The sequence below is a fragment of the Chenopodium quinoa genome, unplaced genomic scaffold, assembly GCF_001683475.1.
Source record: "Chenopodium quinoa cultivar QQ74 unplaced genomic scaffold, ASM168347v1, whole genome shotgun sequence".
Lineage (NCBI taxonomy): Eukaryota > Viridiplantae > Streptophyta > Magnoliopsida > Caryophyllales > Amaranthaceae > Chenopodium > Chenopodium quinoa.
Window position 1 is genome coordinate 7,633,080 of NW_018743574.1, and position 15,168 is coordinate 7,648,247.

Below are 15,168 nucleotides of genomic sequence, written 5' to 3' on the forward strand. Positions count from 1 at the left end.
CAACTATGGGTATGTATACATTTGTATACTCCTTAGAGTCGCTTATTAATGAAGTTACCTTATCCCGATAACATGGCTCAATCCTAACACAACCTAAATAATTGAAGTTCAATGAGCACCTTTACATTAGGGTTTCATATAAGAAGATAATTTATCCAATTTTTCTTTTTGTTAATTTACTTTTTACATCTAAAAAAATCGTGGATCGTGGATTTGGCGATTGTAGGGGCCAGGGCGAGGGAGAACAGTAGTTTGATCTTTTAAAATTTAGAGGGGGAAGGGATGCTAGGGCTTTTAGCTAGATGACAAAAAACACTTAAAGCTAGTTGAGAAGTTGGTGCCTGAAGTATAGTACCAAGTACCCGAGTACATGCTAATAAACCAAAAATAAAGCAAGATTATTCCACATTAAGTAAGAGCATTTCAAGATGCATTAGCATGCTTTAATGCCAAATCCAACTCTCCCTCAACTAAAAATCTTGAAAGTTCGGATAGTTTCTCCAAACGGAGAAGGCGACGCAAAGTGATGATTGATAGATACAATAGGTAACAAACTAACAACAGAGACAATACAATTGTGATCAGGCGATGAACGGAGGATAGTCACAAATCATAAACCGTCAAAAAAAAAAAAACAAGGTTGAGCTATCAACAACACCTGTAAGTCTTGAACCTCCCACAAACTGTTCAGGAAACTCAATCTTAACGAAAAACAGATAAGCATATTTTTAGATCTCAAAACAGGCCTCGAAGAAGACTTCTTTTGGGAACCAATTTTTCATAATTTGAAGAAATTAATGTCACATAATCTCTCCTTTTCAATCTCCCCTTACCTTAGCAAGCTCTTATTCCAAAAGCTTACATAGAAGGGACGAATGTAGAGCTAGCATGAGCAGCTGAGCCTAGGATATCGTCACAGAGACTGGCTCCTTCAAGGGTTTTCTTATTCTCAGCCCTCGGACTGCCAGCAGAGCTGCTGTTAGAAAGGGAAACAAAGGTAGACTTCTGCAAGACGCCAGTAGGGGATGACCCGAGCTGAGGGCTCCCATCACATCTTTGATCACCCTTGAGATTAAGGGCTGATGTGATAATACTTGTATTGTTCAGAACCTCCCCCAAGGGACCTCCCATTGAACTATTTCCCCATGAAATCGGTATCCAAGCATTTTGCTTCATGCCCGTCTCACCCACAATGGTTCCCACCCCCACACCCATTTGAGATGGGTCAAGCTCACGAGACAGCCTCAATGGTGAAATGGTTGCCTTCTCTTGATTAGGTGAGGATGAGGATGAGAAGTCAGATGTTGACATGGGAATCGACATCGATAGTTGAGTCCAATCTGATTTCAGCGAGTCTTCAGGCCAGGGGATAGATGAACGGTTAGAATTGTCCTTGGGCCAGACATCCATGAAATGTCGGAGTGGGTATTGGTCTTGGGTTTGCTGTGCATTAAACTCAAGAATCGAAGAGCTGTAGCTTTTACAGCCCAAGTAGGCACTTTTCTGTGTTGGGTTCAGGAGGGAATCAGTAGAGACAAGTCCAAATTCTGATTGTGAGGAATCATCTAACTGGATATGTTGCTTTGCAATGGAAAATGGGCTGTCATTGGTTTTCAAATTCATGGTTGGAGGCATCGCAGAGAGACCCTGCTCAACATGAAAGCTGTTCGTGCACAAACAGTTAGTATATATCAAAATTCTCTGCTATAAACTATGCTAAAAAGCTAGCAGATAATGAACAATAGCATCATCCACTACAAAGATAAATCAAATCCGTCTCTTAAATTTATCCTAGAGGGGAATCTTGAGGGGGATATATTTACTAAGACTGTAGTCACTTTCCAGGAAAGTGACATTGGGATAACGGGGTCTACCTTATAAGTGAAAGTAAAAGGAGGCGATTAAAGCTATATGAGTATATGCACTATCGAATCCAGATCATCATGATAATCATAAAAGTAGAGATGTCTCACCGGTTAACAATCGAGTCAGCAGCAGCATTGTTGGCACCAGTTGGCTGCAAGCCTTTGATATGGTGCTGATGTGCAATAGTAACAGTACTGTTGGAGGCACCACCAGTGGATGTAACCAGCGATGACATGGAAGAAGACATCGCTGGAACCACCTTCGTGTTAGTGGGTCCAGAGGCAGCTTGGCCAGTGTGGCCTTCCACAGGCTTTCTTGAACGATGGCGACCTCTGTTGATATGTCTTTCACAATATTTCTGGTCAGGAACTGCGTCCCTTGAGCACCGCCATTTCTTCCCATCTGTTCGGCGACACCTCCCAGGCTCTGGGTCTGTGCTGCCAGAAAATCCTAGATGGAAAGTCCCCCATCCATCTATAATTTTCCATAACAAAAAGAAAAAAATCAAAGTTAGAAACAAAAGTCATGCAGAAACTCATACATAATTTGAGCTCAATCATCACTGTGATACACCGTATAACTTTAAAATTCATAACATAATTCAATAAAATTCAACAACAATATCACTTATCAAGAAAAACCAATTGAAAATTCGACATCAATATCAAAAGCCTAACCCCTCGAAATGTTAAAGCACGAATATACAGGCAAAATCAGTTCAATTCAAAGTAGGAAAGAGGAAAAGCTTACATGAATGGGGAGGATAAGACCCAAAAGAGAAGCCAGGAAAGCCAGAAGAACACAAGGCTTTCCTAATAGGAATGAGCAAATTAGCAGGAACAGGAACATTTGCAGTTATATACTTGTATATCATTGCCTGATGTTCTAACTCTATCCATTGTGCTGGTGTAAATGGTCCTCTTATCCCTGAAAATGATCCATGCATGCTCCCATTCAAGTTTCCATTATTAAACCCTGGTTTTTAATAACATAAACATCATACAGTATAAATTAACTGCTGAAATAAGACCATTTTATAAACAAAAATAATAATAATTCAAACAGAAGATGAAAATAATTGAATAAAACAGGACAAATTTAAATGGGGACCATAATCTAGAGAAATGCATTACCAGTTTCACCAAAATCTATCATTGCCAGAGCAGAAAGGCAAATATTTATCAGAAGAAATAGGAATTTAAAAGGGTAAAATAATAAAATTAAAAAGTAACTAGAGCTGAAATTAATTGGCAGAAACATTAATTTTTTTTTATGCAGCAGCCAATTTCATCAAAATTTGTAAAATTTGCTACAATGGAGGAGACAGAACATCAAGGTCATAGATTGGAAAGACAAGATCAACTAATCCTACTATTTTACCCTATTACAATTTTTTTTACCTTTTTTGTTTTCTCACAAAATAAATTTGTACCCAAATTTAACTAAAATAAATCCATAAAGAAAAAGAAAAAAAAAATCATTGAACTGTTACTTGACAAGACCAACAAAAAGATTGAAAAGACATTTTACAACTTACAACCTGTATTCCTTTACCAATGAAAGCTAGTTAAAATAAAAATTGATAAATTACTGTATCATGATAATGACATTTTACTAAATTAAAGTACCCCATCTCCTAAAATCAAGATCAAAACAACCCTAAAATGGAAATTAATACATTAATCACAAAATTAATTAATCAGATAAACAAACAAAAACATATTAATTAATAAATTAACTAATTAGGAGCATACCAGCAGGAGTTCTGGAGTAAGAAGGAAGTTGTTGTTGTTGTTGCTGCTGAAAATAAGAAAAAAGAAGATTCTGGGCATTTTTATTGTCTGAAATGAAATTAACATCTTTAGCATTGAGAAAGCTAAGTTGTTGAGGTTTAGTTGAAGAAGAAAAGCTCAACATTTGTTGTTTAGGAACAGCATTATCAGATCTCAACCCCAAATCATCAGCCCTTTTAACAATTTTAGCAACCCTATCTTCATCAACAAACGGGTCGGATCTTTCTTGCTTGATTAACCCAGATCCATTAATACTACACTTGGGTTTTCCTTCAAGTATTTGATTTTGGTGGTCTGAACAAGATGAAGATACTGCACTTTGACCCACTACCAAACCATCGAAATCCATTTCCTGAGTCCCAGTAAAAAGCTTGAGTTCATGAGAAAAGAAAAAAAAAATTAAATTGTTCTTGGAAAAAAAATTAAGTTGGAGGAAGAAGAAGAAAGGGGAGAAGGAAGAAGACGAGGAGGAGAGAGAAAGGGAGGCGCATCTTAAGGGGTTGAGGAAGAAGGGTGCTTCTGAAAGAGGAGAGAGAAAGTGAAGGATTTATTTAAAGAGAAATTGAGATTAATTTTAATTTGTTTTTTAATTTTGAGGAAGAAGAGAGAGAATCGAGAGAGTTGTGTTGAAACTCACGAAATTGGACAATGTAGTACCCAAATACAATACGGAGGACTCCAAATTACAAAGTCTTGGACCATGGACTTAAATTACACCTCAATTATACATTTTCTAATTTTGAGGTTTTTTTATACTTTATTTGTATAAATCAAGATTTTTTGAGGGTTTTATTTAATAAGTAGAGATTTTTTTCTAGATACCTTATCTTATTTAGAGGTACTACTTATAAGAATAGATGGAGATTTTTTGTATACAATTATGGCTTGTTCTGATTTACCAAACTAAGCTGAGCTGAACTGAAGTGATTGGAGTTGAACTGAATTACTGAAATGAACTGAGCTAAACTGATTTTTTTTTATGAGAGAAGAAAATTAGGAAGTGAACTGATTGGAGCTGAATTGACTTGAACTGAACTGAACTGAAATTAAGCTAAAAAGAACAGAGCCTTAGTGAATGAATTGGACGATGTTTCATATGATTGTATGGAATACAACTATTTCTCTAGTTGATGAAAAGTATATTATTGTTATCGTCATTTTTCTATAAGGTGTTTATTTGGCGGAGAAACATGATTGAGGATGAAAATATAAAACATGAGGCATCAACACTTAAATTAAGTAAAGAATAAAAGAGTTACAATTTTATAGACACACAATGTATGTAAGGGCCTGCTCTCTTCAGTTTATTTTTAGTTCAGTTCAGCTCCAATAAGTTCAATTCAGTCCGGTTCTTAATTTCCCTCTTTCATAAAATATTCATTTCAGTTCAGCTCAGCTCTAATAAGTTCAGTTCAGCTCTAGTAAGTTCAATTCAGCTCAGTTAATTAGGACAGACTTTAAGGGTCTGTTCTCATTGACTGAACTTAGCTGAACTGAAGTGAACTGAAATGAATATTTTATAAGAGAAGGAAATTAGGAGCTGAACTGAACTGAACTGGGCTGAGCTGAACTGAGCTGAATTTCAACGTAAGAGACATAGGCCCTAAGTGTCTTCACCGTCTTTTCGATCCCTAATATTTTCATCCCAATACAAGCCACCATTGATCTTTTAACTAATGTTACCTCTTTTTTATTTTCACTTGTACTACATGTTCTAGCTAGTTTTTCCTCTCTTCTTGCACTAGCTCGGGGTTTATTTTATGAATTAATTTAACTAGTTCGTTGATGATAATTTTTTTTTTTTTGACAAGAGATTTTTTTTTTTTTTTTTTTTTTTTTTTTTTTTTTTTTTTGTGGTATAGTAGTATATTAAATTCTCGTACAATCAACTAAATTTGGCGGACGAATAACATGCAAAAGTGACACTGACACATCCCATTTACAACAAGTGTAACTAAGTTCTAAGACGTACTTAAAAAATCTAGAGTCGAGTAACCTTGTATTGAATCTTGTTTTAACAAATCATATTTTTAAGTTCCTCCATTTTATGCAAATCTTGTATCGAATTGTTGAGTGACTTCCAGAATCTTGAAGCCCTTCTTAAAAACAAGGCAAAACATTACTTCTTGTATCTCGGAAAAGAGGGTGTTTATAGAATAAGTAAAACTTTGACCTTTAATTTCCATAACATCACCAATTTTTAGAAAAAACCGAAGTTGAACACTATTTCCGTATATAATAACCAAGGTATGAGATTAATGATGAAAAAATTGGTGAAACTTGGAATAATTCATGACAATTCCAAGTTTACGAAGATATCCCAAACCCTTGCTTGAAAGTTTAACATGTTCAGTCGGCTTTAGGATCGGATGTGCATCAAGCTCATTTCTATATTAAACAAAACAATATGTAACAAGTATGATGTCTAATTAGATAGTACCTTTGCTTAGTTTACCTAACCACCATTTTGAAGCAATTCTCAAACACATGGATCTTTTGAATTTTTTGCGATTTAAACATAAAAGAAACATAGTCATATGAAATCTTAATATATATATTTATTAATTGTCGGTTTATTTACTTTAAAAATATGAGTATTAGTTTCAATTTGTTACAACTTTTACTAGACTTATAGATAATCAAATGTCCGGAAGTTATTTGGAAAAGTTGTGCATTTGCAAATATAAAAGTCAAATTAAATAAGTTTTCATTTTTAAGAAAATATGCAGAGTAATAAAATTAGAGAAAATAAGTAAAATTAAGCATAATTATTCAAGCAAATATTTCCTAAAATGAGTTCAAATCAACTTTCTCACACTTTACAACAAATGATAATGCATAAAATTTCAAACCATTGTAATTAATCCTACTTTCATGATTCATGCATTAAACACATATGTATTCACAAGTCGCGTACATATATAATGCATTGATTATAACTCTAAAAGCATTGCAATGGAGCACGGTACCCTTTGCGATAGTAATGATACATACAAGTATGTACGAGTACCACAAAAGTCGACAATATTTCGTATGATTTGTGACAAAAGAGTGAGTTATTAATGGATTGAGCCCCAATTCCAAGCCAAACTAAAACCTAGTTTAAGTTGAAGGGTCTAAGTACCACAAATATTCCACTCAACCCCAAATTAGCAAATGAGTACTGTATCTGTATGTACGTCTGTTTGTACATCATGTGAAATCAAGTCAAAAGAACGAACTCACCCAAATTAAAGAATCAAATTAAATCTCACGAGAAACCAAAAATCCAAAAGGGCATTTATGTCACTTGAAAAGTACTACAGTAGTAAATAAACAAAAATTAAAAATCTTTTTTACATGGATTCTTTACCGTTTGGCTTTAAATAGTCCAAATTGTCCTCCCAATTGCCAGGCTGATGGGGTTGATTTGGTCCTCAACCCTGACTTGACAACTTTTAGCCAAACATCAAACTTCCAACCCCTCTTAGTTTGTTCTCTTGTTAATTGGAGGGTATAAAAGAAAGAGCTGTTTTATTCGCCTTATTTTCATTTAATTTTTCTTGTTAATTGGTGGGTATAAACTACTACGTATAAAGGGTGGACTTGTTGTTCGCCTTATTTTCATTTATTATCTAATGAGTTCGGATAAAATAAGTTTAGTAAAAATAAGTTTAGTAAAAATAAGGGTATGTTCTCTTACGTTGAAAGTCAGTTCAGTTCAGCTCAGTTCAGTTCAGTTCAGCTGAGTTCAGTATATGAGAACAGACCCTAAGATTAGGTAAAACAGGTTTAGATAAGTGTATTTAAATTTAAATTAGAACAAAATAAGTTATAATAAGGTTTAACAAGTTTGATAAATTCAAGTAAATTAACAATTTACAATAAATAAAGATAAGACAAGTTAAAGTCAAGTAAATAGAACATACTCGGAGTTCAACAAAGAAATTAGATAAAATTAAGGCATATTTTGATTTTACTGTGCTGAGCTGAATTGAAAACTGATTGAACCTGAACTGAAATAAATTAAAATTAAGCTAAAGAGAACGGACCCTTAAAGCTACATGCAGAGGGATGAAGCTATAAAGGAAAAAGGAAAGAAGCTTGTGTATGAAATGTGTAACTTACAAATAATGCTAGATGCACAATTGCAAACCCCTACCCACGTGACTTTCATTGTATATTATTAGTACTTCATCACCCTTCAAATCAAAGTATCAACTCTTTTATACTTTTCTTAGATTGATTTTTCATCACTTCTTAAGGAAAGTTATAAAGTTGTATTATCCTTAATATATTTTGACTTATCTAGCTATTACTATGAGTCAAGTATATAAAATAAATTTATACTAAAAAAAAGTTTAGATCATTTCATGCAAAATAAGTTACAAACTTATAATCAATTTAGCTATGAAAAATTTGCACCCATTTCAGACAAAAAAATTTTATGTAACTTTTTGTAACTTAATTTTATTATTATTATTTAATTAAAATAATTTGATACTTTAGATATCAACTTAAAAGTGCCTCGGAAAGCATTTATATTGTTGGATTGGCAATTTACATAGTTGACATTAAAAAGGGAGGATAAAAAAATCAGTTCAAAAAAAGTATTAAAAAATAAAAATAAAAATGCTTTTTTTTTTTTTTTTTTTATAGAAAAAAAATGCTTTTTAGATAGTTGGTTTGGCTAGTTGACAATTCAATCGGGCCATAGTAATGAGAGGTGGTTAAAGCCTAAATTCGTAGCGGCAATTGGCAAACATGCACCATTGCACCTAAATCTAAAGGTGACAAACAACAATATGGGCCTAGCCTATTCTAGTTTGTAGGCCGTTGCATAACTGTTCACCAAAACAGTTTAAACCGCACTAATTTGTGGCTTATTCTTTTTCTTGATTAAAGTTTTACTACTTGATATATACAGTTAAAATTGACATATACTCATATATATTAGCCAAAAAATGAGAGTCTAATTCAAGTAGTTAGAGCGTTCCTCCTGATTTTATGAGATCTTGAGATCGATTCTCATCACCTCTATCAACTATGTTCCATTAGATTTTCTTTACTTTAACACTGTATTCTTAAGAATTCATTTTAGATTCACTAAAAAAGATCTTCAAACATTTTTTACATTTTTTTAGGATGATATAAAATATAAATAAAAATCAACCAATAAAAAATGAACACTTGGCAGGTTTGAGTCTTGAAAATCAAAACTCAACTTGAGATTCTATGTAGTGACTCTATGTAGTCTTACACTAGTTTATTGCACAAAACCCATAACAAACTTAAGTCAAAACTGGTGTTAAGACTTGCAATAAACATGTTAGTTCACTTTCATTAAAAGAGTTATTTAATGTAATTTGGAGTATTATGAACATACAATGATACAAAGATTATCCCCTCCTAAAAACTAATACTAGTAATAAGTAGTGCTCAGAACCAGATTTTGGCATGTTCTCTTCTGTCTTTTTGTGATTAACTTTCAGTTTCCTTTCCTGAGTCCTGACTCCTGTTACAGATACAAGATACAACAACCAGCTTACTCTGGTTTTTCAATTGAAACATCCACTTTCATGAAGAATCAAACATATCTTTCAATATGATAGCTTGAGTTGATTTAGATTTTACAAAGAGGATAAGGAATTCATAGCATGATAATTAACCGCGCTTTCAAAATTTTGTTAATCAGCAATGAACATAATCTCTGATTATGCCTCAGCAATGCAGCTATGTATGGGGGAGATTGGATATACAAATTACGCGCTAACAAGAAAAGTACAGCCGTACAGGCAAGATAGTGTATTAAGGTAAAACTTTGAACAAGATTTGCATAAAATTACATCAGTAACTCAATTAACTTTTGTTAATTCAGATTAGACAGATAAATGAGTACTAAGTTATTAGTCATATTTGTAATATAACTTTAAATAACATTACTCACATATGCAACTACAAAAAGCATCTTTTAGACTAGTTCCAAAGGTTTAGGACATTGATAGTAAATAATCCAGTGCTTCGTAGCATATACAAGTATGTTCTATAAACTACATATTATATAGAATGAAAAAAAGTTAGTTAAGTGGTCAAAAAAATACGAAACATAAGTAACCGTTAGCCTAATACAGTCGGCTTATGTGCAACCAAACATTTTGAACATAAAAATATAGATAATTTTATAATATGACCAAAGTACAATGTAGGATGTTTGTGAGGCAAACATATCAAGGAAAGAATATAAATAACTACTATACCACATGAAAAGCATCATGTTGGCAATATAAGTGGAAATCAAATTTGAGTATCTTATCAATCAAGAAGAGTCAGCTAGTTTTACTGGCCCATTTGAGGTGGGTTCTTCTTCTCCTTCTTGCAAGGAAGCAGGGGTTTTCCACACAAACATTGATTGTGTGCATAAGCTACAACAGGAAATATGTTGAATGGTCTGCCTTGTGGTATTTCTCCACATAATCTGTTTGCCCTGAAATTAGCATGTCTCAGGTTAACAATTCCAAGCAAGCTGTTTGGAATGTTTCCGGTGAGGCGGTTGATGGACAGTTCTAGCCATTGTAGCTTCACAAGTAGTCCTAAACTCGAGGGGATGGTACCGGAGATTTGATTACGGCGTATATCAAATCTTTGTAACTCAACTAAGTTTGAGATTGAGTTTGGTATATGTCCTGTAATCCTGTTACTCCCAATGTTTAAAACTTTCAGTGACAGCCCTTCTTTAATTTCAGGAATAGTGCCTGAAATTATGTTCCTTGAGACATCAATAACCTCTAGGAAGCTGGTTGTGTGGTTATTGATGAAAGCCGAAAGCGGTCCAAAGAGCTGGTTCGAGCTGAGATCAATAGATGATATTCCCCTAGGTAAGACAATGCTAGAAACATCAAACTTGAGCTGGTTTTTGGAAATTTTCAGAAACTGCAAGTTTGACATTTTTGCTAAAAAAGTTGAGATACCACCAATGAAATGATTATTGGAGAAATCAATAGAGGTTAAAGGGGTAGGTGTAATGAAAGTAGGAAGAGTCCCTTTAAGATCACAACCAGCTAAATGAACAGCAGTAAGTTTTCTGGTCCTAATCCAATTAGGAACTGTCCCTAAGCTAAGTTTGTTGTGGGACAAATCAATTGACAGCAAAGAAGGCAAGCCTAAACCTTTGACAAAAGAAGTTGGCAAAGGATTTTGGAGTGCATTGCTTGATAAATTCAAGTACCATAAGTTCTTTAAACTAGCAAGAGACTCAGGAATTTGACCTGTAAGATGATTATTACTGAGGGAAAGACTAGTAAGTGACTTCAGACCACCAATTTTGTCAGGAATTTTTCCTGTAAGCTGGTTTCCACTAAGAGAAACATCTGAAAGTGCAGTAAGACTGCAGAATGATACCGGGATTGGACCGGAAAGCCGGTTATTAGAAAGCTCAATGAATGTCAGATTACGAAACTGCCCGATGAATTCAGGAATTACACCAGACAGTAAGTTTCTGCTAAGATCAAGAAACTGCAGACCCTGAAGGTTTTTAAAAGTAGGTGGGATAGGACCAGAAAGCAAGTTTTTTCCTAAATTTAGTTGTAGGAGACCCTTGAGATTACCTAAACTAGTTGGCAATTGACCTCTAAGACGGTTACCGTCTAACATGAGTGTTTTAAGGGATGACAGGCGGCCGAAGCCGGAAGGAATGGGCCCCACAAACGAGTTTCCCTCTAGGACAAGCTGTGATAAGTGTCTTAAGTTGGAGATTGTATCAGGAATGTTTCCTGTAATGTGTTTCATTCCACTGATCACTAACACTTCTAGAAACTGTAAGTTACCTAAATCAGGTGACAATGTTCCTGCCATGAAAATATCATCACTGATACTGTCACTGTCAGAAGGCTTCTGCAGTTGTAATGCAGTAACTCTTCCTGTTGAAGGATTACATTCAACTCCTTCCCAGCTTTCTCCGCAGCAATCGGAGCCGGTCCACGACTCAAGTATTCCTGTAGTATCCTTGATTATTTTTGATTTGAAGCTAAGAAGTGCAGCTCTATCAGCTGCATTACAATTTGAGATTACAGTTTCATGATTTTGGGATTTGGACAATTGACCAAATAATGAAAGAATCAGCAAAAGCTTCAGAACCCATCTTAAATTTTGCATTTTTAGAAGTGGGTTGTAATTTGAATTTGATGATTTGCAAAGATCAAAATTTAAATGAAGAATGTGTGAATTTTTTGGCAGGGAATGAAGACAGAGAAAAAACAGAGGAAAAGGCTGTAAAGTGAACAACACGGGTTGTTAAAAAATTTTGTTTCTTTGAATCTTCACTTAGACTAGAAGAAATAATGATGAAAAGAAAAAAAATCAGAATTAAATTTGAGGGTGATATAATTATAAACTCATTTGGTCGGATATTTATAAGTGGTTAAGAAAAAGGTAATAATCTCATCATTTGTATAGAATTAAAATGAAAAGGTTGCAACTTTTTTGAAATGAAAAAAAAGGGGGTTTTAGTTTAATTTTGTTCACATGATTTATGAACATATTTTTGTCGAGTTACCGTTAAGTTACAAAAATTTTAAAAAAATAATTCACGGGGATGGTAAATTCAACTCGAACGTTGGAGCGCACTATAATTCAAATGAAAAGTCTTCGAAATTGTAATAATATTGGGGAGATTAATATATTATGTAGTTGAATGAATGAATAGCAAACCAACAACTCAGAAAATGTCAATATTAGGCAGTGACTTGACACTGTAAAGTTGTTTGAATTACCAATTCAGAAATATAATATAAAAATTACATCCAAAAAGTCTAAAATCTTAATTTAATTATTGCATAGTAAAATACTAACCTCACTTAAGAAGTAAAAATTGAGGAATATAATAGGTTGCTGCTGCACTGGGATTGCCTCTGATTCGTGATGAACGTTGAAGATTGCTGCTTCAAACATTCCATTGTTGTATTAAAAAAATTAGACAATTTAAGTAATGATTAATGAATTTGATTTGGTAATCTAATGATGGTACCGACATGCCCTTTTCTTTTTAGAGTCATAGGACAAGGTGACAAAGAATCAGAGATGAAGGTGCATGCAATCTTCCGCTCTAAATTTGGTGTGCATTGTTAAGCAAACTTGATGGGTGATTTAGAAATCTCTTTAGCGCGAGATTCGACCCCTTATCTTGTGTTGTATGGCTTGTCTTGCCACTCATGTGAGTTGTGTCCAATTGGCTCGTGTTTGCTCGAATCAACTTGTTCTATTCTTTTATCGACAAAATCAAAAGTTTACCTTACCACTTAATAAATTTGAATGCACTTTAGTAGAAAAAAAATTATGCATAAATAATAATAATAATAATAATAATAATAATCAAGTAATCAACAAATGTTTGAAATTTAGGAAACCAAAACCTTTAAACGAGCAACTCGTGATCAACTTGGCTCAACTCGAAACCTTAACAAGCTTGAGTCAGAGCAAACCTCTGCTCGTGATCAACTCTCAATTAGCAACACTTGAGTTTATGTCATATGATGATAATAATTAATTGTAGAGATTGCAAACAAGTTGGTGCACTATGATGCACAATAGTCATGGTGCACTTATGTTTATTGAAGTTGTATAATATGTATCATTAGGGAACTTTCTTCCCAATGCTAGGAGATCCTAGGATTGATATAACGTCTTTTTTTGTGTTAAATTATTTAAAGGAAAAATATAAACTAATAATCCCACCTTTAGTCAGTCTTCCACAAACAATCCCACCTTTTGAAATTTCGGAAACAATCCCACCTTTGATAGGGATCTTCCACTACCAATCCCTGACCGGTTGGATTGTTTTGCTAACCGGTTTTATTAGGTTACAAGACACGTGTTGACTATTGATTGGTTTATTCTATTTTTTAATAATTAAAAAAAAAAAAAAACTCAGCCACACCTAACGACCCCCTTTCCCTTCCTCATCCTGCCCCTGCCTTCCCCAACAATCAGCCAATCGGAAGCTTGACAAAGGGGTTTTTTTAGGGTGGTTAGGGCGTTTTCGAGGGGAGTTTTCAGGGCTAGGTGGGGATTTTGGGATTGGGATGGAGTTTGTCGTGGTTGGGGGTTGATTTTTCAGGGATGAGTCTGGTTTTTCGGGGCTTGAGACGAAGTTTGCAGGCTCCAAAGCCCATAATCGACCCCAATTATTCCTTCTTAATTTAATTTTGGGGCTGATTTTACCCATTTTAGGGCTGATTTGTGGGTGTGAATTGATGTTGTAGTTGTTGGATATGGAGGATCGGCGGCCTGCAAGTGGGCGCTACATTGGTGGCGCGTTGCGCAACGTTGCGTTTGAGGATCGATGATGTGTGGGATTTTTATTTGGTGGGTGGGTTTGTTGAATCGCGGCGGAAGAAGTCGTGGATGGTGGGTGTGGGGTTTTCGGCCTTTAGCCTTTAGGTGCTGCTAGAGGTTGCGTGGGTGTAAGGGGGCTTGTTGGTGGAGGAGTGGAAAGGTGTTTATGGTTGGTGGTGTTGTGTGAGGGTTGCGATTGGTGATGGCTGGGTGAGTGGTGGCCGATGACGAGTGAGGAGTTGAGGAGGTGGTGGACTGGTGATAACTTTGGTGGCAGTTCATAGAAGGGACTCAAGGAAGGTGGGAGAAGATGAATTTTTAAAAAAATAAATAAAAGTTTGACCGGTTATAGGTCATAGGGATCGTTTATGGAAGATCCATGTTAAAGGTGGGATTATTTCTGGAATTTTAAAATGTGGGATTGTTTATGGAAGACCGACTAAAGGTGGGATTATTAGTTTACATTTTTCCTTATTTAAAACCATGTTGTCAAAAGTAAGGTAAAATTAATAAAATACGCTAAAATGATTTTTTAATACAATAAAATCAAAAACAAAAGTACCATAAAGCAGTACGGCGCAAGTTGTTATTTTTGGCACAATACGATTAGGAAGATTTTGTTGGCTTGTGTGACTGTATTCTAATTCGTTTATCCATTAAAAAAAAAATAATAAATAGGTGTATTTGGTTGGAAACTTGCAGAGGCGACCTTCCACCGGGGTCATTCAGGGCCAGCCCCCCCGTAAGTTATCGTAAATAATTAGTAAATAAAGTTAAATAACCTATATTTACTTATAAAATATTGGGATATAGAATTAGTTTTGAGCAAGTGGTAAAATATTTAAAACCCAACCCCTTTAATATTTTCGGCCAGGATCCGCCACTGAAAACTTGAAATACCGTCTTAAATCTGAAGTACCTGAATTTTCACGGTGTACTCGTACTTGTTCTTGATCAATTAATTAATAAATCAATTACGTAGTAATTAAGAACAGTCACAAACTAGTGAAATTAAGAACAAAAAAAAAATGGAGGTATCATCAGCAACAACAGGAAGTCGATATGTTAATCTTGAACCTATTTCTGCATTTCATCAAATTCATGAATTCCGCTTATCACGTTTACCCACTTCACCTTCCTCTGTTTCTTTCTCGTCTCGAGTTGTAACCAGTTCGATTTCACTCAGTTCTAGAAAACTCTG

General features: G+C 34.6%; 2 protein-coding genes across 2 annotated transcripts; both read right to left on the reverse strand.

Moving 5' to 3' along the window:
• Nucleotides 1–377: 377 nt before the first annotated feature.
• LOC110682462 (growth-regulating factor 2-like) lies at nt 378–4,532 on the reverse strand. The gene is made up of 4 exons (XM_021858801.1): nt 3,621–4,532; nt 2,617–2,841; nt 1,974–2,340; nt 378–1,663 (listed from the first exon to the last, which is right to left on the reverse strand). The coding sequence occupies exons 1-4, from the start codon at nt 4,006–4,008 to the stop codon at nt 859–861; spliced, it is 1,785 nt and encodes a 594-aa protein (XP_021714493.1). The 5' UTR covers nt 4,009–4,532; the 3' UTR covers nt 378–858.
• Nucleotides 4,533–9,719: 5,187 nt separating this feature from the next.
• LOC110682463 (MDIS1-interacting receptor like kinase 2-like) lies at nt 9,720–12,056 on the reverse strand. Its single transcript, XM_021858802.1, has one exon. It carries the CDS (start codon nt 11,787–11,789, stop codon nt 9,975–9,977), a length of 1,815 nt encoding a protein of 604 aa, XP_021714494.1. The 5' UTR covers nt 11,790–12,056; the 3' UTR covers nt 9,720–9,974.
• Nucleotides 12,057–15,168: the final 3,112 nt, after the last annotated feature.

What these genes read in the sequence shown, in the direction of transcription:
- LOC110682463 (XM_021858802.1), bottom strand. Translation starts at nt 11,789, where the DNA reads ATGCAAAATTTAAGATGGGTTCTGAAGCTTTTGCTGATTCTTTCATTA.
- LOC110682462 (XM_021858801.1), bottom strand. Translation starts at nt 4,008, where the DNA reads ATGGATTTCGATGGTTTGGTAGTGGGTCAAAGTGCAGTATCTTCATCT. An exon ending in GTCTTATCCTCCCCATTCAT is followed by an intron (nt 2,341 to 2,616) that starts GTAAGCTTTTCC and finishes GGAAAATTATAG; the next exon opens with ATGGATGGGGGACTTTCCAT. An exon ending in GCTGACTCGATTGTTAACCG is followed by an intron (nt 1,664 to 1,973) that starts GTGAGACATCTC and finishes GTGCACGAACAG; the next exon opens with CTTTCATGTTGAGCAGGGTC.